Below are 17186 nucleotides of genomic sequence, written 5' to 3' on the forward strand. Positions count from 1 at the left end.
GTGAAGCACACTTTTAAAATCTCCAAAATGGGTATTTATCTTTTCATTGATGCTGGTTTTTAGGCATTGTTGGCCCGGTGTCAGTCCCAGCATGCGTGTCATTGCCTGTCCCCTGTGGGAGCGTGGCCAGAGCTATGCACATTGCTGTGCCTTTTGGACTTCTATGCACCACCTAACCAAAGAAGAGATTTCCCCAGGACGCGGAGGGGAAGGGGAGGCGAGCCTATCTTAGAAGTCGCCTATTGGAATACATGTCCGGGAACCTGTGTGTCAGAAAGTTTAAAAAATAAGCTCCCTCAAAAGCACAGCGATCTGTCATGGGTCCAGCACTGTCACATAATCCCCACTGTTTCCATTCACAAGTCATGGAAGGGCCATTTTAGGAAATAATGTCATTTCTGGTTCTTGTCTGACAAGTTTCCACTGACATCAGATAAAATCAAGAAAGCTCCAGCACCGGAACAGGCAGACTGGGTGTCAGGAATTTGACGGAAGTCCCGGGGGACAAAAATGATGTTATCTTTCCAGAAATGCATCGCCTACACCCTGGATAGCACTGAGGGTGATGTGTGTGTTTGTGGGGCGGGGTAGGGGTAGGGGGACACATATGAAGGGTTCTGAGTCCCAAAAGTCCCTCAGGAAGGCCAGATCCTGAATGGGAAGAAGTTTAGGAATACCTCAATCAGCTTTTGGGGTGTATTTTCTTCTCTGTGTAGTATAGGAACAGTCTATGACAAAAAAAAAAATCTGTTTAAGTCTAAAAAATGCTTTTAATACTTTCAGAATAAGCACAATATTAAGCTCAGTGGTTGAGCGATCAACCTATGAACCAGAAGGTCACTGTTAGATTTCCAGTCAGAACACATGCCCGGGTTTCAGGCTCGATACCCAGTAAGGGGAGTGCAGGAGGCAGCTATCCACAATTCTCATCATTGATGTTTCTCCCTCTCCCTTCTCTGAAGTCAATAAAAATATATTTAAAAAGAAAAAAGATTGTAGCCGGTTAATTGGCAATAATTTTTCCTTAGTGGTTTATAAAGCAATAATATCTTTCATTCTGTATTTTCTTTTTCTTTTTTTTTTAATAACTTTTATTGATTTTTTTATAGAGAGAAAGGAAGAGGGAGAGTGTTAGAAACATCGAGGGGAGAGAAACATTAACCAGCTGCCTACTGCATATCCCCCACTGGGGATGTGCCTGCAACCAAGGTACATGCCTTTGACCGGAATCGAACCCAGGACCTTTCAGTCCGCAGGCCGATGCTCTATCCACTGAGCCAAACCAGTTAGGGCTGTTTTTTTTGTTTTTGTTTAACATATTTTATTGATATTTTACAGAGAGGAAAGAAGAGGGATAGAGAGCTAGAAACATCGATGAGAGAGAGAATCATCGATCAGCTGCCTCCTGCACACCTTGTACTGGGGATGTGCCCGCAACCAAGGTACATGCCCTTGACTGGAATCGAACCTGGGACCTTTCAGTCCGCAGGGTCAACGCTCTATCCACTGAGCCCAACCGGTGTCAGCAGGGCTGTATTTTCAATTGGATGTAAATAATATCAAAGCTGCTAGATCAGACCTGTGCATTAAGTAGGAAATAGGCTAGGCTGCTTTAACAAAATGTCCCGATGTAACTGTAGACTTGGCCATCCAGAGGGAAGCAGTCAGGAAAGGTAGGATGACCCTATGATACCTCCTCACTGCGCCCATCCAGCAAGTGGGAGACTTGGCCAGGCTGCTGGTATACCTTTCTGCGAGCTGCACAGCCCTCCTCTCCTGGCCAGCATTCGCCTCCTGGCCAGAGGTTAGTCACGTGACCCTATCAGAGTGTGGGCAAGACTGGGGAACATGCTTTTTGGCTGGGTAGCCATGCGGAGCCTAAACTCAGAAATCCGTTATTAAAAATGGGAGAAAATGCATGGAAGTATTCATAGGATCCAGTAATGTAAGCCATCATTAGCGGCTTTAGCTGTTACTGCTGTTACTATTACGTATATAGAATGTATCCACTCGTTGCCAGTGCAGTGGTTCATCAAATACTCTTTGCTCCCAACCCGTACTGTTTCTTGAGACACTGATGGCTGTTTTTGAAAGAGACTGTTTGGGAAATCTTTATTATATTTGTTCACAGGTAACTCTTTCGCCTTTGAAAAAGTTGAAATATAGAATGCTATTAATAAATTAGTGGCCCAGTGCATGAAATTCATGCATGGGGGTGGGGAGAGGGCATCCCTCAGCCCAGCCTCCTGCACCCTCTCCAATTGGAGACTGCTTGGGGGATGTCCAACTGTCAGTTTAGGCCCGATTCCCCGACCCCTCTCGAAATCTGGGAACACTGGCTCCTGACTGCTCTCCTCTGCTGGCCTGATCCTCCTAACTCTTCTCCCCTGCTGGCCTGATCACCCCTAACTGCCTCTGCCTCGGCCTGCCACCATGGCTTTGTCCAGAAAGTCGTCCGGAAGTTGTTCAGTCTAATTAGTATATTACCCTTTTATTAGTATAGATAGGCTCAGCATTCAGGGATGCACTTAAATTGGTAGTATCTTTAAAAATATTTTTAAATTGATTTCAGAGAGGAAAAGGGAGAGAGAAATCAAAACGTTAATGATGAGAGAGAATCATTGATCAGCTACCGTCTAGGGATCAAGCCCAAAACCTGGGCATGTACTCTGACCAGGAATCCCACTATGACCTCCTGGTTCTTAGGTCAACCACTGAGCCACACTGGCCAGGCTAAATGGATAGTTTATTATTATTTTTTAAATAATTCTTTGTTGTTGAAAGTATTGCTTATGTAGTTTTAAAACAGTATCTGAGGATTGTGGTCATTATTCTGGCAGCTTTGTACCCAGCTAATACACATTACAGATAACTCAGAGTCAGATTCTGATGTCTGACAGTGCCTGTCAGAAACTAGACAGAAATAAGGGCTCAGATTGGCAGTCATAGAGGCAGATGGCCCCCGGGCACAAATGACTGAAGAGAAGATTTTGGTGCTCATTTATAAGGTGATATGTACATTGTTACATAGAGTCTGGTTTACTCAACACAACAACATAGTTATTTCATTGCTTCATCCCACGTGTCTGGAAACAAGTCTTCACAGGCCACGTGGGGCTGCACGCCCACCTCTTCTGTTGCTTTTAGCCAAGCCGATGCAGAAAGGCTCCTCTTGGGTACGGTTTGAAGCTCTTAAAACTTTTCTGAGGCCCCTCGCTCCTGGTCCACCTGGAGAGCAGTACCTTCCAGCTACATTCATCAGCTCCCTCTCTGAAAGCCCGGGGGAGCTGACTCACATCTCTCTGCCCTTGGCGATTTAGTGCTCATGCTGTCTGCCTGGAACTTCACCTGGCTTCCTTTTAGAGTTGTTCTGTGTGTGCAAGAACATGCCACACACACACACACACACACAAAAAAAAAAAAAAAAAAAAAAATTAAAAAAATTAAAAAATAAAATAAAAAAAATTAGCCAAGCCGATTTGGCTCAGTGGATGGAGCGTTGGCCTGCAGACTGAAGGGTCCCAGGTTCGATTCCAGTCAAGGGCATGTGCCTTGGTTGCGGGCGCATCCCCAGTAGGGGGTGTGCAGGAGGCAGCTGATTGATGATTCTCTGTCATCAATGTTTCTAACTCTATCCCTCTCTCTTCCTCTCTGTAAAACATCAATAAAATATATATATATATATATATATATATTTTTTTTTTTTAAATTTAAAGATGGTTAAACACTGAAGTGTGAGCACTTCCTGGGCTGGCGAAACGGGGGCGGGGAATCCAGCTTCATAGACAAGTGAGGACCATTTCCCAGGGATGGTGGTTCAGGCGGTCTCTGAGATTGCTCATTCCAGAAGGTCACAGAAAAAGACCTGCACCCCCTTCTCTAGGTCTGCCCGCTCAGGCACCCAGTGCTAAATCAGGTGGCTCCTTCTGGGACTGAGGAGGTCTGAATGCACTGGAGGGGAGGTTCGGGCGGGGCGTGGGGGACGGGGGGGGGGGGGGGAGGAAAGGGGGACCGAGATGCTCTCTCCCTAAGTGGCCTCAGGAGAGAGTCAGATTCTGATGTTTCTGCAATATTTCCTTTCCCTTCCCTTCCCTCCACTCCTTTCCCATGTCTTCTTTAAACTCTGGGACCTGGAATTTGTCCTGCTCCCCGCCCCCCCCCCCCCCTTCTCCACCAGCAGGCCCCCTCCCCAGCCCTCTGTCTTCACTACCCTCCCTCCCTCCCTCCACCAACATTTGCTTTCCCTCTGGTCCCCAATCTCTCTTTTCTGGGTGGTGAAGGGACTATGGTGCAGGAGGGGGACAAACTTTTCATGACGGTCATCTTGGAAAATACAAGGGGAAAAAATCCACCCTTAGAAACTCACTGTTAACATCCAGCTTGTTTATCCCTGCTTATTTTCAAAATGAGCTTGTCACGCTTCCCACTGGGTTCGAATTTCACGAATCCACTGTTCTCCTGCCCTTTCCCCTCCGGACTTCCACACCTGAAGCACATCCTTATGCGGTCGCGGCATTTTCGCTTCCAGTGAAGTCACTGTAAAATTACTCTGAAGGGAATGCGCTGCGGCTATCCTGTCTAGTCACTAACAAAGACACCGCGTGTTGTTCTTGTCTCCCTGCAGAGAAGTCATTCAGAACTCAAAGGAAGTTCTCCGTTTATTGCAAGAAAAAAACCCTGCCTTTAAGCCGGTTCTCGCCATTATTCAGGTAAGCTGAGAATGTGGCTTTGTCCTATCTTAGGGCGCCTTTCAATTTTGAAAATACTTGTATACATGAGGTCGCCTGTATTTCTTGTCACAGAAGTGTCATTCGAGCTTCACAGAGGGAAGAGAGGGCTCAGCTGAAACTGCTCTCATTTTCCCTTTCTTTGGTTATTTATTTATTTTGCTTCCACGGGGCTGCAGGTGAGGGACTGCTCTGCTCGATCGAGTCTTCTGTGAGTCTCTCTCTGTTGGTGTGGGTGGCTTCCAGAGGTCAGGCGGTAGGCGCTCCCCTAAGTCCCATTACACAGGATTTATGGTGGTCCACTCCTACATGCTTATCACATGTGATGCCCAGGTGGTAGGGGGGACAGTTCTCCTTTGCTTACATGGAAGACAGAGTCGGGGTACTGGGTCATCTTACTAAGTCTTTGAAAGCCTGCCATAAGTTCAAAGGGCCAGCAGTCATTACACGTCACAGGTACTTCCTCATTCCATGTGTGTTCTTCCATGTGCTGCACACAGCCCCTTCATGTCCGACTGCAGTTGGCACTGTTTTGCCATGCTTTCTGGCACGCCCGTGCTGACAGGTGCAGGGGAATGATGAGGCGAGCCAAGCCTGTAAGCTAACACAGCACAGCAGTTGGACTGCTACTGTCGTTTTTTGGCATGCACTTGATATGTCAAAATAACAGTGTCTCGTGCCATCCACACGGTCAATGTCATGACTATAGCCTATGCTCAGGTCACTTGTAACCATGGGGGTCTGTCTCCACATCCCCCCACAGAGATAGACCAGTGAGAAGAGTAGAAAGTAAAGTGGGTCGGGAGCCCAGGCCTCCTGGGACGACTGCTTTCCACTTACAGGCACGTCATCTAAGCCCTGTCTCTGGTGTCCTAGAAAGAGACGCTGGCTCTGTGGCTGTAAATGCCTTAGGAGGACTGTTATTTAAAAGAAAGTGGCATGTTAATAGCAGCCATTAGTTCCTTCTTATAAGCAATACTGCAAGTCTCTCTGCATTTTCCTTATTATCGTCGTAATTGGGTCACTTGTAATCACAAAATTAGTCTGTTTTGTGTTATGCCTTTTCAAGATGTTACAGTCTCCTTCTTACTCCCCCTCTCCTAAGGCAAGTGATGACAACTTGATGCAAGAAGTAAACCAGAATTTGGCTGAGGAGGTGAGGATTGTTGCTTTTCAGAATAATTGTTTTAAATGATGCACTCTCTCACGGTGACAAAATAACTCCGTGTTCTCTTTTCAGGCTGGCCTGAACATCACTCACATTTGTCTTCCTCCGGAGAGCGGCGAGGACGAGGTAATTCCAGCAGTGAGCTTGAACCCTCGTGTTGCTTTCCTCTTTAGACCTAATATGCCTGTCAGCATCTCTCCTTTGTGGTTGGAACATCTGGAGCCTTTTCTTGTGGCTGGATTTTTAGAGGGAAGAGTCTACTTTCCCCTCTAGCATAAACGCTCCTTGATCTGTGTGTCCGTTACTTTCCAGTGACGACATGGACTAGGACGCGGTGACTTTTTGGTTGTGTTTCTTCAGGATAGCAGCATGGTCATCCAGTCGAAACTGTCTGAACACTAATTCTGGTTTTGGTCTGTCCTGACAAGTTGTTTGCCCTAGGGCCATTCCTTTGGCTTCTGGGTACAGTTGCCATATATATATATATATATATATATATATATATATATATATATATATATAAAAGCCTAAGCAACTGGCCAGTAGCTATGATGCGCACTGACCACAGGAGGCAGACACTCAACACGAGCTGTCAAGCTGTGGTGACTTGGCAGCTGCGTTTTTTGGGTGACGCACCCAAAACTAGAGGAGAAGGGAGCCCAATTCTGGGGTGCATCACCCAAGAATCACCCTTTCAAAATCCGGGACTCCTTGGGGGATGTCGAAGAGCTGGTTTTGGTCCGATCCCTGCAGGCCAGGCCAAGGGACCCCACAAGTGCATAAATCTGTGCACTGGGCCTCTAGTGGATAATAAATGATCAGGACGAGGTAATCTTCAGGGTCCTTTTCTGGCTAACATTCTGTAAATCCTTCAGTGGCAGTGAATAACCCCCCTGGGATCCTTGGGCTACTGTTGTGCGTGATGTAGTGGTTCCTGCCAGCAGGGAGTGACAGCTTTCATGAGTGTCCTCTCAAGCTCGTGGGGAGCAACCACCCCCATAAGTCGTAGGGAGGGAGCTGTGTCTACGGCAGCTTCCAGGTCCTTCTGGGGCAGCTTTCCTTCATGCTGTGGCTGTCATGGCGATCAGATTTGGTTTGACTTCCGGTGCTGGGAAACCTCAAACAGCTGAGTCTGAGAAAATGCAGAAGTTCGTTTTTCTTGTACGTGAGTGAAGTTGAGAAGCAGGTAGGCCCTGGCTGGTGTGCTGGCAGCACAAAGTCTTTAGACACTGGGCTCCTTCCATCTCACTGCTCCGGCATCTTTGTTGAGCTACGTCACATCCAAGATGGCAGACTTGGCACTGCACATCATGTCCATGTCCACTTCCAGATGCATCAACTCAAAAAATGAAATCCAGATTTAGGGAGGAGAGACCTGTCTGAAAGCATTGTTATAATGTGGGGAAAAGGCTATTGGCCATAGAGAGAGCTCTCTGACCATAAGGTCCGCATGCCTCTGAGAAAGGGTTTTCTTTCTGTGTTTTTTTTCAACCACAGTTTATATTAAATATGATTCCGCACCAGTTTTGGATGTATGGCCACATGGACAGAAAGACAGAAGACATGCACTCTACAGGGTGGTGTTCTGTCCTTTTCCTCCCGCTCCCCCATCTGCCCCAAACACCCCGTTGACCCCATACCCCATTATTTTGAGATTATTGACTATATTTTTCACGCTTCAATCGGCATCTCTGGCTATTCTGCAATTACCAATTATCAAAAAAAATTTTTTTAAATATTTTATTGATTTTTTATTACAAAGAGGAAGGGAGAGAGATAGAGAGCTAGAAATGTCGATGAGAGAGAAACATCGACCAGTTGCCTCTTGCACAACCCCTACCAGGGATGTGCCCCCAACCAAGGTACATGCCCTTGACCGGAATCGAACCTGGGACCTTTCAGTCCACAGACCGATGCTCTACCACTGAGCCAAACCGGTTTGGGCCAAGTATCCAAAATTTTATAAAGAACTCAGACCCAGAAAAACAACCCAATGAAAAGGTGGGCAGAGACCCGAAGAGACACTTTCCCAAGGAAGACATACGGATGGCCAATAGACCTATGAAAAGTTGGTCAACATCATTAGATAAATTAAAAGGGTGTTTCTTGTATAGAAAAAGGTAGAGAATTCTAGAAGGAACCCCATTAGAGAAAGTGGGTTGATAGGGCAGCTTAATGAGATAACAGATCAGAGAATGTTTTACCCTGAGTTCCAGCCTGTTTTCAGAAGGGGTTGTCTGCTAGCCCAGGGTAGGCCATAGTTTAGGAACCTGAGGGACGGAGGAATTGAAGCTTGCCCAGAGTTTGACCAGCAAGCATTTTGTTCTGATTGATCAGTGGGGACAAATAGTTCAGCTAATTTGTTATGAGTCAAAAATGGGAATTTGTAGGGTCTCTGTTGGCCTTGTCCTAGGAAGATAAGGAAGTATCTGTGAGACCTATTCTTGCAGTGCACATAGGGTGGAGTGATATCGTAACTGTCTCTGTTTTCCAGGATCATGGGGTGATCAACAATATCTTATCACCAGCAAGTAAAAGGAAGGCCACAGATCAAAGACAGGCCCCTCTTATCTCTTCCCTTCAGGGACCTTTCCTGACTGTCACAATTCTACTTTCATTCCATTGGCCTGAACCTAATTGTTTGGCCATGATGCAGAGGATCCTGGGAAATGTAGTCTTTATACCCGGGTGGCCTTAGATCATTTATTACCACAGCTAAAAATCAAGAGTTTATTCTGAGTAAGAAAGGAAACCGGATATTGGGCAGATAGTTGTTGCCACACTTGCCATTGCAATATTACAGATATTGACACCTCTCAAGCCAGTATTAGCAAAATGCAGAGAAGTGTGTTGTCTGTTTGTAGAAGGACACCCAGTGTCTGCAGTAAAATCTGCATTTCTTTAGATTGTTTTGCCACTGGTGTTAATAGCCCTTGATTTTTATTTTTCTCCTGTATTTTTTTTTTTTTTACAAAGAGTCGTTTATGTCCTATTTTTCCTTAAAATTCTGATAAATACGATTTTGTGAGGTGGTGGTGTTATGTTAGAAAAGAGTAAAGATCTTAATTTATTAAGATTTTGTTGTTGATTCTGTCATATCCTAGTTACAGGTAATCATAGTGCCCTCACTTCCTTCTGGACTGTAATTAGATGTTACCCCCTCTGACCAACCCCACCTGGCATCATTGTATTAGCCCTTTACCCTGCTTAACCTGCTCTGTTTTTCTTTACACCATTTGCCACTTCCAAATATTATGTGTTGTTGTTATTATTGGTCTCATCTTCCCCACTAGCATATGAGCTTCATGAGGACAGGAATTTTGATCACAGATCTATTTCCTTTACTTAGGACTGGTCAAAGTAGGTGCTGAAAACACTCAGTATTGTTGAATACATGAAAGAATGATGAATGAATGAGAAAATTTTCTTTCTGGATTTTGTATATCAAATAGCCTTTTCTTTTCTTACCATAAGTGATTTCTGCTTAGATAGGGAAACAATACTGGTAAACCAACACTTCCTAGTAAGATCCAAATCCATGGGCTAACATTTCTCTTACTTATGAACACAAATATGTATTAAGTGCAATGAATCATTTCTGGTATAAAATAAAAAACAATAGAGAGGATAGAGTATTGCTTACAGTCATACCTTGCCATTCATTAGCTATTACATTAGCTTCCCAAACTGTACTTTTTCATAAATAGTGAATTATTTTAGTGTTTCCTACAAAAAAGAAGGAGGTATCTCAGTTTATCTGTCATAAGCCTTTGGAAATGCTTTCTTTGTGCCATTCAGGTCCAGAGAACATGAGAACCCGAGCGATGACTTCTCGGATGTCATGACTAGTAAGCTTTTGTTGAACACACTGTGTTTTGAAACAGGCTTGGCTGGGCCAGGTGGAATGCTTGATTCATGCTTTCCAGCCGCCCTGGAAGTTGGCAGTCTGCTTGGCGTGTATATGATTGTTGACAGCAACTTGTCTCCTGCCTATCTAAACTGTACTAACTTGTTGAGCTTTAGTTTGATTTTGTTCTCTGCTGTTCTGGCTGAGAGCAGAGTGATAACAAAGACTGAGAAGTCACTAAAAAATTCAGCCAAGCTTTTTTTGAGCATTTATAAACATGGTGAAAAGAGAAAATAGGCTTCTTCATGGTGCTTTATACCAAGTCGTCAACAAGGAATACAAAATTAAACTACAAGAGATGTAATTTTATGAATTTTTTTTTATGCAGAGTTTCTTTTGGTGGCTCTTATTTTTGCAAAACAGATTTTAGTTGTTTTTTTCTCTTTAGATTATAGATGAAATCTTGAAGATTAATGAAGACACCAGAGTACATGGCCTTGCCCTTCAGATCTCTGAGAACTCATTTAGCAACAAAGTCCTCAACGCCCTGCAGCCAGAAAAAGATGTGGATGGGTGAGGAAATATAAAAGGAAACAACTAATTGCTAAATGAGTTTTTCTACTATGAATTTTTTATTCCACTGTTTCAACTATGTCAGTAATTTAGAGAGAAAATAAAGCATTTGAATATTTAACATTATTTAAACGTTAGTATCATTTAAATAGCTTATATTTTGAGAATTTGAAGACTTCTTAAATTCTGTGTAAGTTACATATTTTAGAAAACACACTTGTCCTTTTTTTTTTCTTTCTTTAATATATTTTATTGATTTTTTACAGAGAGGAAGGGAGAGGGACAGAGAGCTAGAAACATCAACCAGCTGCCTCCTGCACAATCCCCACTGGGGATGTGCCCGCAACCAGTGTACATACCCTTGACCAGAATCGAACCTAGAACCCTTGAGTCCGCAGGCAGACGCTCTATCCACTGAGCCAAACCGGTTTCGGCCACACTTGTCATTTTGTAGGGCAGAATCAGAATACCCCAGGTCATCCCTACTCAGAGGGACCAATAGCCTCAGAGGCTACTCTGAGAAGCTGATGGCTTTTATTCCTCCCACTCTTTAATTTCATTTAACTATTTAATAGATCTACCTACTCATTACTGACTTTGATGTTATTGTGGATTAATCCCTTCAAATTACAGATGAGTTGAGTTTGACTGCTTGGTTGCCTTATTTTTGGTTTCAGAGTAACAGATGTAAACCTGGGGAAGTTGGTCCGTGGGGATGCCCATGAGTGTTTTATTTCACCTGTGGCCAGAGCTGTAATTGAACTTCTTGAAAAATCAGGTACGATGCTCCTGCAGAAATGCTGCTATTTTCTATTTATTGGTATTTATAATGCTTATTTTTTAGTAAGGATTTGTTTCTAGAATGTTAACATCCTAATTGAAAATGGAAGTGTGGTAATTCTGTGCCAGCTTATTTATATCATCTTTTGAGAGATATGAGTGACTACAGAAGATTTTTCTAAATAAGTTTAATTGTGCTGCAATTTAAAATAAGAGAAATCAGTAAAAAAATAACCAGTTTTAAACAAATTCTCAACTTCTCTCATGAAAACGATCAAAATAACCATAACGAAAAATGTCTCAAGTTTTAGCTTAAGTCTGTTAGTATGAATTCCTATATAAGACTTATATATAAAACGTAAATGAGAAAGCTGTTAAGTTATAGTTTAGGCTATAAAACCTAGATTGGGACTAATCAGTGAGCAATATCTCTGAGTAATCAGTATTTAATTTCCATCATTCTCCCTTTGATCTTGTATTTTTATGTCAGTGACATAGAAATGAATAATTTCTTTTTCTTGGTTATTAAATTTAATGAGTAAATTATTGTGGTGTTTCATGTGTTTAAGGACTTGCTAACCAAGCTCATAAAAATTCAACTAAATTTTTCTCTAATGCAACTTGAGTAAAAAAAGAGGCACATGTCCCTCCCTCTCAAGCACCCGAACAAGCAACAACCAAACAAAACTTTCAAAGTAAGCACCAAAGTTCAATTAGAAGAATAACTTTCAAGATACCCCTTTAGCAGCGGTTGCTAACCAGTGTTCCGTGGACCACTAGTGGCCCCTGAGGTCCGAAAGGTTGGTGACCTCTAACCTTTAGGACATTAGCCATTTAGCTGATGTAATTCATATAGACAGTGGGTTTCCTCCTTTGGGTTATCAGGGTGATGATTCCTGGCCACTCTACCGTCGAATCTGCAAAGAAAGAGTAAAGTATGGCTTTGTCATTGTAGGCTGGGGCTCAGGAGCGAGTTTTAAACGGTTATTGTGCCTTCTATTAAAGCTGTGTGGTAGGAAGGCTCTGATGCCTGGGTTGTAAGACTGATTTCCATTTGGTGGGCAGGTGTCAGCTTAGATGGAAAGAAGATCTTGGTGGTAGGAGCCCATGGGTCCCTGGAAGCCACCCTGCAATGCCTGTTCCAGAGAAAAGGGTCCATGACGATGAGCTCCCAGTGGAAAACACCTCAGCTTCAAAGCAAGGTAAGCATCAGACCTGTTCAAAACAAAACTCTGAATGCTTGTATTAGAAAAGGAGAAGGGGCCCTGACCGGTTTGGCTCAGTGGATAGAGTGTCAGCCTGCGGACTGAAGGGCCTCAGGTTCGATTATGGTCAAGGGCATGTACCTTGGTTGCAGGCACATCCCCAGTGCGGGGCGTGCAGGAGGCAGCTGATTAATGTTTCTCTCTCATCGATGTTTCTAACTCTCTGTCCCTCTCAATTCCTCTCTGTCAAAAATCCATAAAATATATTTAAAAATAAAATAAGTAAAATAAAATGCCCCCCCCCCCCCATAAAAGGAGAGGGGCTGGGAATGTATAGGCTATGTATTTAAGAAGTTGGAGAAGTAACAGCAGAAAATCTCAAAGAATGGAAACAGTAAAGAGCATAGATTAATGAAACCGAAAACAAATATATATGAGAGATTATCAACAAAGTCAAAAGTTGGTTCTTAGAAAAGTCTAGAGAGAAAAAAAACAGATTCACCATTAGCCAAAATAATCAAGACAAAAAGAGAGAACACCAGCAATGTTAGGAATGAACAAAGGGTCATTTAACATCAGAAAATCTATAACTGTAATTCACTATATCATCAGATTAAAAACTAATCTCACCATAGTAAGTGAAGAAAAGTCATTTGATAAAATCTAGTATACTTTATGAGATTTTTCTAGAGAACCTCTTCGACTAGGAATGTAAAGGAATTCCTTAATTCATTAAAAATCTATAAAAAGTTAGAGCAAGTATCTCATTTAATAATGAAATATTAGACTATTTCTTTTAAAAGTAAGAAAGACAAAGGTTACCTGTTATCGGTATTCCTGATTAACAGTATATAGGAATTCCTAGACAAGCTGTAATATAAAGAAAGGAAGAAAATTTATAATGATTGGAAAGGAAGATACTCAACTGTCTTTAGTCCTACATGATATGGTTATCTATTATTAAAAGAGAATTAATAGTTCAGTTGGTTTCTTCAATTTAAAATGAACTTGCAAAACACAATTGCATTTCTAAATAGTACACCCAGTTAGAAAATTAATTTTAAAAAATACAAATTCAAATAGTATTAAGAATATAAGGTACTTGGGAATATATTTAACAAAATTTACTTCTGACCTTTTGAAAGAAATTATATAATTTTGATGAGATTTGTTAAGAAGACCACATAAAAGTATGGATAAGAAGACTCACTATCTTCAAAATACTAATTCTCCCCAAATTAATTCAAAAGTTTGAATCAAAATCCTGACATTATATTGTTTTGTGGAATTTGACAAGCTGATTCTAACACAAGGGAAGCACAAGGGCCAAAATTACGATTTTGAAAGAAAACTTGAGCTGTAAATATCAATGTGGAAGAACTTTTAAAAACAGCATTCAATGAAAAAAAGCGAGAAGGATGTATCTCATTTCATGAACGCCACTTATGTAAGGTCTGAAAGCAATATTACCTAGTACATATTCATAGGACCACAAACTGAGAGAGTAAAAGTGTGAAGAAATGGATGGGAAGTCTGAACGAAATCAGGAAAACCATTTACAGGGACAATAGTGTGTCTGTGGCTGGAAAGGAGACCTGGGAACCTTCACTTGTTGGTTGTGTCTTTTTTCTTAAACTTTGGCCCTGGGTGGGGTGCCCAGGTGTGTAATATTATTATTATTTTACTTTCATGTCTTGAATAGTTAATACATTTTTAATTAAAAAAAAATCACAATGCATTTCCCAAATACCAAGCAAATTCAAGTTAAAAACACTTTAAATACAAGAAATTAGCACAGAACAAAATCTGAAAGTGCAGGCTCCTCATGTTGCTGTAGAATGAAAACAAGCAAGTTGTAGTCCTGCCCAGGAATTGCTGGTGTCTCATCTGAGACTTAGAGCCTATTTGAGTAGCAGGTGGATCAAACCTATTGAATTCTTCCTTGTTTTAAGACAGCTCAGGAATTTGATCTTGGAATTGAACTCAAACCAATGCGTCTTTTTAGCGGTCACCACATGATGGCAGCCTATTCCAGAAAATTCAAGGGCAGTGCTTTGTAATGCAGAGCCCCGGATTTTTTTATTTGGACGCTTAGTGGAAGAGGAAAATAAACCTTGCCCTGAACTGAACAGCTGTGGTGAGAGAGGAAAATGCCTTCGTTGGCAATCGAATGTTTTCACAGCTGTCGCAGATAACTTTTGCTAGTTGTATCTGTATTGTTGAAAAACAAAGACATCTTTTAAAGTGCTTTTTTTATTATGGGAATAAATCACCCGGCTTCTCTGGGATAAATCTCACTCTAACTTTGAGGACGCCTAAGTAGCTTTACTCTCCAGAGAATCCAGAAATGGGGTTGCATTTCAGTTTTCATAAATCTGAGACAGTTCTCCCTACTCACTCGCTCATGTCGCACACACGTATTGTTTTCCGAGTCCTCGGTCCTGACAAGGGCACCACCGTGATCTGAGAGCCCGTGCACTCTCACTCTTCTTACAGCTTCATCTTTGTAGTGGAAAATAGGGAAAGGAAGGCTCAGGACTCCCCAACTTGTCTCTGATGTTTATTGGGTGTCTGGTGTTCGGCCCCCTCTCCCTGGCTGCTCACTGTGCTTGGGACAGGCTTTCCCATTCTCCTGCAAGAGAAAGCCTGCATCTGCCCATTCTTATGCTCGTGCCAAGCAGGGCACCAGCCACTTACCTTCCCTCTGCCATGTCTCCATGCTTCTGCCCGACCTTTGACTTTCCACTATTCCTATCCATTGCTGGGCCTCGTTTCAGCGGGTCACGGGGCCCTGTACCGACCATAGTCAAGGGCTGGCAGTTAACGTGGGTTAGCGTGCTGGGGCACCCAGGTGGGACATGCTGTGTCCACGCTGGCCACTTCACTGTGGAAAAACATCACTGTGAAAAGAAATCAAAGGCATAAATGTAACAACAGGTTGGGATTTTTGTCTTTCTAATTTCACCAACAAGGAGTAGTAGTGCATTTTAAGGTTTCTTATCCATTTAGCTTCTGTGTATCCGCGGTGATGTGTTAGGGAAAGAAAAGGGGAAGCAAAGGCTTATGGCGGTTAGATTGAAGGAAATTATCTTTGAAAAGTATTTACTTGCTATCTTGTACCTGGCATGGAACAAGAATCCCTAATGGGCCTCAGCTGGTTTTGGCTCAGTGGATAGAGCGTCGGCCTTCGGACTGAAGGGTCCAAGGTTCGATTCCGGTCAATGGCATGTACCTTGATTGCAGGCACATCCCAGTAGGGGGTGTGCAGGAGGCAGCTGATGGATGTTTCTAACTCTCTCTCCCCCTCCCTCTCTGTAAAAAATCAATAAAATATATATTTTTCAAAATGAACCCCTATTGGCCGTCTGGTTGGGGATTTCCAGCGCCAAGGGCATGGGGGATTTCTGGCTCAGGGGGTGATCCTCTAACACTGGAGTCCTATCTACCACCTCCTAAGCTCCATACAGCCTTTCAGGTTTGGGATGACGGAGTAATCGCAGCCGGCTCTGACCATGTAACATAGATGGAATTGTTCCTCAAAATTGTAGAACCTTCGAAGGTTTGGAGTCAGAAACAGCATCCGTGTCCTCGGAAAGCAATACAACATGGGCTTCGGTGGCAGGCAGTTCTGGGTTCAGGCCTTAGCTGTTGCCAGACTCCTGTGAACTCGTCTCCTGTGTGTAGAATGGGGACCGTGGCCCTCCCTACCTCAGAGGGCTGCTGTGATAGTTGAGTAACTGTGTACGCTTGCTCAGCACAGCCCTTGGCACTGAGGAACAGCCTGGCTGCTGTTACGGTGAGTCAGGAACGCCATTGGCAGGTTTCTCCGTGCAGATGTGCAATGGATCCACGGAGTAGAAAGGCAGGTGGGTCCATTAAGTCCTAAGGAGATAAACCCCAGCGGGATCCAGGATCCCTCCCCCAGTCTGTGGAAGCCAAGGGAACGAAACCAAAGCAAAACTAAGAGACAGAGACAGAGAGAGAGAGAGAGAGGGAGAGAGAGAGAGAGAGAGAGAGAGAGAGAGAGAGAGAGAGAGAGAGAGGGGGAGAATGCGGGTGCTCAGCTTCGGCCAGGCCCAGCTTCCCCTCTGGTCTCTCTGTCTTCCCGAGATTCCTCTGCTCTTCAGAAGCCACTTTATTTCAAATCATGTCTGCTGGGGGTTTCTGTTTTCCTTCCAGGTCCTACAGTTTTGAGGAACAATTACATCACGTTAGTTCTATAGAAACGGATCCTTTGTCTACCAGCCTGCCTAAATCTAAGGATATTCTTTGGGTACCAATTACACGTGAAACCTTCGTGGAGCATGAGTGTGAGGAATCGACATTTGTCTTTAAGCGTTCTGCAGAAAACAGTAGATTTCTGTATTTGGTAGCTTTAGAGCAGGGGTCCTCAAACTTTTTAAAGTGGGGGCCAGATCACGGTCCCTCAGAAGAGCTGGAGGGCCGAACTATATGAACTACTAATTCCTACTGTAACACCTCGGCTGCGCTCACTGCCCAAAAAACCTGGCGGGCAGGATCAGACTCCTCTGCGGGCCGCATGTGGACCGCGGGCCGTAGTTTGAAGACCCCTGCTTTAGAGTTTTATGCCTATCTGAGTGTATCCTTGAAAATTAAGCATCTGTTTCCTGACTTGTGCCTGAGCCGTGATGTACGTTTTATATTTATGGTCAGGGAGGGGAAGAATGTCTAGGCATCTGTCCACAGGAGCCCCAGGCTGTGGGTTATCAGATGTCAGTGAGCAGAGCACCGGGCGTGGTGCTTTGGCAGAAGCCTAAGAAATAACGGACTTCCTCCAGCCCCACCCTCAGCTTCCTGGGCCCCCGGAGTGGCGTGTCCCCAATGTGAGACCAGGCCAGTCCATCGCTCAGTGAGAATTGTTCTAG

General features: G+C 43.5%; 1 protein-coding gene across 1 annotated transcript in view; it reads left to right on the forward strand.

The window, feature by feature from the left end:
* Positions 1–17186, forward strand: part of MTHFD1L (methylenetetrahydrofolate dehydrogenase (NADP+ dependent) 1 like) — a 156824-nt gene that overhangs the window by 3215 nt on the left and 136423 nt on the right. Inside the window, exons 2-7 of the mRNA XM_084890181.1 lie at positions 4625–4709; positions 5833–5883; positions 5968–6021; positions 10191–10315; positions 10993–11093; positions 12161–12297. Of these exons, the coding sequence (XP_084746307.1) occupies positions 4625–4709; positions 5833–5883; positions 5968–6021; positions 10191–10315; positions 10993–11093; positions 12161–12297 (553 nt within the window). The remainder of the gene's footprint in view (positions 1–4624; positions 4710–5832; positions 5884–5967; positions 6022–10190; positions 10316–10992; positions 11094–12160; positions 12298–17186) is intronic.

This window comes from Pipistrellus hanaki, assembly GCF_964339955.1.
Source record: "Pipistrellus hanaki genome assembly, chromosome: 7".
Classification (NCBI taxonomy): Eukaryota; Metazoa; Chordata; class Mammalia; order Chiroptera; family Vespertilionidae; genus Pipistrellus; species Pipistrellus hanaki.